General features: G+C 34.9%; 1 protein-coding gene across 1 annotated transcript in view; it reads left to right on the top strand.

The window, feature by feature from the left end:
- Positions 1-5,938, top strand: part of FBXO38 (F-box protein 38) — a 31,804-nt gene that overhangs the window by 17,680 nt on the left and 8,186 nt on the right. The window contains exons 13-15 of the mRNA XM_072398996.1: positions 3,209-3,322; positions 4,179-4,352; positions 5,326-5,936. Of these exons, the coding sequence (XP_072255097.1) occupies positions 3,209-3,322; positions 4,179-4,352; positions 5,326-5,936 (899 nt within the window). The remainder of the gene's footprint in view (positions 1-3,208; positions 3,323-4,178; positions 4,353-5,325; positions 5,937-5,938) is intronic.

Raw genomic sequence — 5,938 nt, 5'->3', positions numbered from 1 at the left:
ATCAAACGCGCTGGGGAAGCACTTATTTCATGGTAAAGCGTTTGCTTGAATTAAAAGACTTTCTTGAAGAACTGCACAATGGAAATATTTTATTAACTGAAAGCCAGTGGACACAAGTTAATAAGCAATGGTAACTCATGATCATCCTCTTTAAATGAAGAATTAGACTTTTGATTCCTCTTTGGGGAAAAAATGGAACTTTCAACAGTAAAGTGACGTTGCATATGCATGGAAGATAAACAACCTGAAAATTTCCAAATAAAGACATTCTACCAATAGTTTTTTTTAAAGAATTAAAAAAAAAAAAGGTGAAAAGTATGATCACTCATTGAAACTTACTGTAGAAGAAGCCATCCTTGATTATCCTTATTAGTGATGTGGTTAGAACCGTAACAGCAATGCCACCCACCCATGTCAGTGTTGAAAGACTATTTTCAGCTCTAAAAATAATCGTCAGATTTAGGAGCTTCTATGAAAGAGGATCTGGCAGAAGCAATTCTGTTTCTAAGAACAACACTACATTAAGTTAGTTTTGGATTGCATTTAACAGCTATTCTACTCTACAACTATATTCCAAGTTTAATATATAAACTGTTTTAGGTTTTCCAGCTTTTGTTTTTGTTCATGTAGTTAAGCTTTGTTTTTGTTTTAAAACTACCAAAGAATGTGGTTCATATTTTTAAACTGGTCAAGTTGCTGTTCCTGATTTTTATGCATGCTATGCTTATACTTTATAGCCACTGATAAAAACAATAAATGTTGTCTTTTTGTTTAAACTGGCCAATACAGTAGAGTGTCAGCTTCCTAGCCAGTAGTTCTGTTGTTGAATGTCGTGTATGTTGCCTTCCTTCAATGTGGAAATTACATTAGCATTTTACAGGGTTTCTCAACCAAACGTCATAAAAAATTCTTCTGCTTTCAAACTTCCCTCCAAAAAATTTGACCCCCTAATTATTCATAAATCAATAACGTTATTATAAATTTGATTAAAAATCAAGAAACATTAAATAAAAATATGTAATAATTAATTAAATGATTTATTAATCATTAACCTTCCCAGCGGTACATTTCTCTCCAGTTTTATGTCTAAAAGCGGTACATTGTTTTTCATAAAAATGTATTTTACAGTATAATATATTATGAGTATAATAAAGTTTAAAAACACAAAATCATGAAAAATAATAAATTAAATTAAAAAATATATAAAATTTTTAATTAAAAAAAATATATATTACTCATACTATTATACTGTAAAATAAATGTTAATGAAAACAATGTACTGCTTTTACACAAATAAATCCTATGTATTGCATTCAATACAGTTATTTTGGAACTCCCCCGGTGACTCATGGTGTTCTGAAGACGCTGTAAGCCCTGTATTTACTATTACTTCCCATAGGTTTACCTACCCGAGTGTGATTTCAGGGTTACCACTTTCAGCAACTTTTTTCTACCTCGAGTCACACTTGGGGTTAACACTAAGGAGGTTAATGCTTTCTCCTCATAGGTATTTAGCAAAAAGCTAAACATTTTTGTATATTAATTCAAGCAATTCTGCTCGCTTATTGTAAAAAAATACACTATTAATGCTTTCTAATAAAGCACCTGAGTTAATTAGCTTATTTCTTCTTACTACTTTCCACTTAGAGAACCTTTAGAGAATGTTCTCAACAGGATTAGGAAATGGAGAGTATGGTGGTAAAAATATGACTTGGTGTCCCTTACTTTCAACCAAGCTCTTTACTTGGCTAGTTTTATGAAAGGGGACATTATCCATATTTAGGATGGCATGCTGAACACTCTTTTCACTAAAAACATTCAAAACCTCATCAATAAAATTGAGAAATGCTCGTGCTTGTGGCTTAAAGTGGTGGGTCCCATTTTTATTCCTTACACAACAAATTGAATAATTTCTGGAATGCACTCCAGCCACAACATGCACCACCCTTTGGCCAATAAGAGATCTTCCCCTTTTGGTTCTCATTGAGATGGCAAAACCTACTTCATCAAGAAAGTAGATGTTTTTTTTTTTTTTTTCCATCTTCCTTAGCAATGAGATCAAGGATTTTGTTAGCAAACCTAAGCCTTTCTTGAAGAGAGTGGGAATCATTGCGCCTTGTAGAAATTAAAGAATTTCTTTTTAATGACCATTGGAATCTATCAATGCATCTATCTATTGTTGAAATAGATACATTAATTCCAAATTTAATTGCAAATATTTGATCCTTCATTTATTTCCCTAAGGCTTATTCTGCAATCTTCGGACATTAACTTGCGCAACTCCTCCTTATGGACTTCATCCAATTTTGAATTTCACGGACCTCCTCTTTTTTCACCTCTAATTTTTTTCACTCTAACAGAAGATTAATCATTTTGGTTATGGTTGTATGATTACAACCAAAAACAATTTCTATCTGGGAGGCATCACTTCCATTCAGATAACTGTCGACCACTCTTTGACTTTCTGCATTACTTATTCCCTGGCCATAAGGGTAAGTGCAAGACTAAATATAAAGCTAATATCTTTGAAGGTAAAAAGATGAATAATATTGCTATCTTAAAACTTAGTAAAAATCACTGAAATAAAGATATTAAATTTTAAAATTATGTGAAATACAAAACGTAATAACTGACAAATCATCAATTTATTTTCACAATTTTTTATTAATGTTTCTTGAGAAAAAACTTTTATGGTAAAGAATATTGTGTTATATTACATTTTATAATAAATTTGGTTGCAGAGGTGTGAAATTTGAATGCAAAAGTGTGAAGACAAAATGAGAAACCCTGTAATACAGAGTAGTCGGAGTGGGGGGTACCAGAAACTGAGGTGTCAGTCGAAGAATTTATCTACTGACTCCACAGCCCTGCTAAAACGCTTTCTCAGTAAATACTAAATGAACCTTTAACCCATTCTTATTCCTCCCGTGTGATGGTTAGCTGCTAAAGCGCTAGTGCAGTCACCACTATGGTAGGATCAATTTAGAGCTTACACAGAGTGAAGAGAAGGTACATGTATGCTACTGTGGTTGCTGCCTTTACAATTCAGTGTCCAACAGTTTCCTATTTAACTTTACAAAAGATTTTTGAAATGTTTTTAGATTTACTAACCACAGAATATATAATCACGTTTTGTAAAAAGTGTTATATTAGCTGCAAGTCATTTACTTTTTTTTCATCTTTTATTGTGTTCCCCTCCAATCCACAGCTCTAAACGATATGGAAGATGTGTCTCAAGATGAACTGAGACTTCCAGAACAAGAAAATGAAGTTGTAGCTCCTAATCTGGTCATTCCAATGGATATTGATGAGGAACGAGCAGGTATTGCTTGTTTTCATGTTGTGTTTTTTTTTTTTTTTCCCTAATTGTTGATAATATGTAGCCAGAAAGGAAATTTCCTTATTTAAAGTACACATGTGCCATGGCTCAAGGGAGCAGCAAATGTTCAGCAGCCTATTTGTGAAAAAAGTGTAATAAGAGTAATCGCACTGTTACCAAGTGTAGATAAAACTGGCATGACAAAAAATAAAAACTAATTCAGTGATGTAAGAAAATCAGAACCAATACAGGTGTTTAAGAAAATTAACGCTAATGCAGATAAAGTGTCTTTTGTCGTAAGATACAAAACTTGGTTTTGTCTTGATAATTTTTTAAATAATGATTAATACAACATGTACATGCCTACATATATACTTACAAAAGCTGACTAAACATGAACATATTTGGGATTTTGTTTATGGCAACTGCTATTGCTAACCTTTATTCCAGAGGCTCATACCATACAGCTGTTATACCATTCTCCATGAAAATATCCAGCTGGTCACAGGTCTGGATCAAACATGCACCTTGGACTTAGAGACTTCGTTTTCATATAAAATTTTGACCCTCTGAATCTGCATTTTTTTTAATTTAGAAAATTAAAAGTTTTACATATTAAAAAATTCTTAACTTATGGACCTAACCTATTTAAATTTATGATCGCTTCCAAGACCTGGCTGCCAAGGAAATTTCCTGGTAAACGTTACCTCAGGTTAAGTAATAACACAGTTGTAGAATTATATACTTGTGCTTCCAGATCACATAATTTAAGCCTGGCCTCCTTTACCTGTCCCCCAACTAAGCATGATAATTTAATTTTTTTTTTCTGTAGTCTTAAGTTTTTTTTCTCCCTCTTAAGGACCCAGTGGGTTACAACCTGTTGTGAAAGCTGCACCTATCACAGTCCATGACTCTGACAGCGAAGATGATGATGACATTGTTGGTAGTCACAGTGAGTGTGGCACCGCAGTTAACTACCCTCATGAGAACAACAAAGGTGAACAGTTGGCAGACTCCCAGGACAGCACAATAAGTGAGTAAATGTGCTCATCCAGTGCTTCAACTCTAGTTAAGTCATTGTTTTTGCACTTTAGGTCTAAAGGGGAAAATGTACCTTGCCAAAGTTTTTTTGCTCTACACTTAACAATTTATCTGTATCAAAATTTTATGCATACTGGCAGAATATTATGTTGTCTCTGTTGTTTCTGTACTTGCATTACTGATAGTTAGAGGGTAAATCCTGTTTCATTTCTCTACCTTTTAAAGGGTGCAAAGAAAAAATCTTTGTTCTATAAATGCCATTTGCCTGGCTGTTTCTGACATCAGTATTTTCCAACTCACTGAGCCAGAATCACCATAGAGATCCCACACTGCATATTTGGCTTGGTTAATGGCTCAGAAGATATTAAAGTTAGAGGAATCAGCATAACAAGCAGATAATTAGCATTTTCAGAAGCTCAGTGCTGGCAATATTTAGCCCTTTTTAATATAACCATCTAATATAGGTTTTTTTAATCATGTCTCTGAATACACTAAATTTCACTGAGCAGAATTCAGTAACTAAATTCTTGCGAATGATTACCTAAAATGTACAGTGAATGATACCAAGCAGAATGATATGGAGTGGATTTGTTTTGTAGTAACTTTAATGCTGTGCATTCTGTACACTTCCTTCAACTGAACCTTGTAAACAGCCATTGTAAGCAGGCATCCATTTCCCACCTTCTCACTAACACTAGTAGCATATTTTAAAAAACCTTTTGACCCAGGCCAAGCATGTAAATGGTGAAGCTAGCAATTCTAATCTACATAGTTATTCTAGACCAGTCTAGAAGTTGTGAAGTAAATGGATAATCATAAAAACACTTTTTAGGTTCTTGGAGGTTCAGCAGTGGAAGCCTAGTACAGGTTTTCTTTATAGCACCTCTATGGTGCATGTAAGACTGTGTAATTACAATTTATAGAAGCTTTGCTATGTTTTCACTGTGCACCTATATTCTTTGTAGCTGTAAGTGGAAAAGGCAAAGCACCCTTGCGTAAGAAGTGTAGCGTTTCGTCCAAGAGTCCAACAGAACAGACCACACCAAGTGAAGAGAGTAGTTGTGAAAAAGGGTGTCAGGTAACCAGTGAACAAATCAAGGCAGATATGAAGGCGGCCAGTGATCCATCTGAGAAGAACAAAAGCAAAGATGGCTGTGGTGAGGGGGACACAGCAGGAGGAGTTATGAATGCTTGTGAATCTGCTCCCCAAAATTTGGACAGTGATAACACGGTAAATGCAGTTTCTGACCTTTCCGAAGAATCTGTCTTTTGTACATGTAATAGGACTGAGGACGGTGAATCCAGTGCTACTCCAGGGCAACCACCTATCATACGGTGCCCCCATTGTTCAAAAAATATAAACCTAGAACAGAGAACGCAAAGGGGAATTGATGGTGGCGGAGAAGGGTCTCAGCCCTCCACTAGTCGTTCATTTTCCGAAAATGGCTCAGAGTATACATTCAGGACTCCACAAAGTGCAGCACAAAGGACTAATACAGAAACAGATTCAGCTTTTTCCCCTTCCCTATGCCAGACAGAACAGCATGGACAGAATGCACAGAGGCCTCTCACGAGGGC

The sequence above is a fragment of the Pyxicephalus adspersus genome, chromosome 2 (genome assembly GCF_032062135.1).
Source record: "Pyxicephalus adspersus chromosome 2, UCB_Pads_2.0, whole genome shotgun sequence".
In the NCBI taxonomy this organism is placed as follows: domain Eukaryota; kingdom Metazoa; phylum Chordata; class Amphibia; order Anura; family Pyxicephalidae; genus Pyxicephalus; species Pyxicephalus adspersus.
The sequence above is the reverse complement of the archived record's forward strand: the minus strand, read 5'-3'. Positions and strand labels throughout refer to the sequence as shown.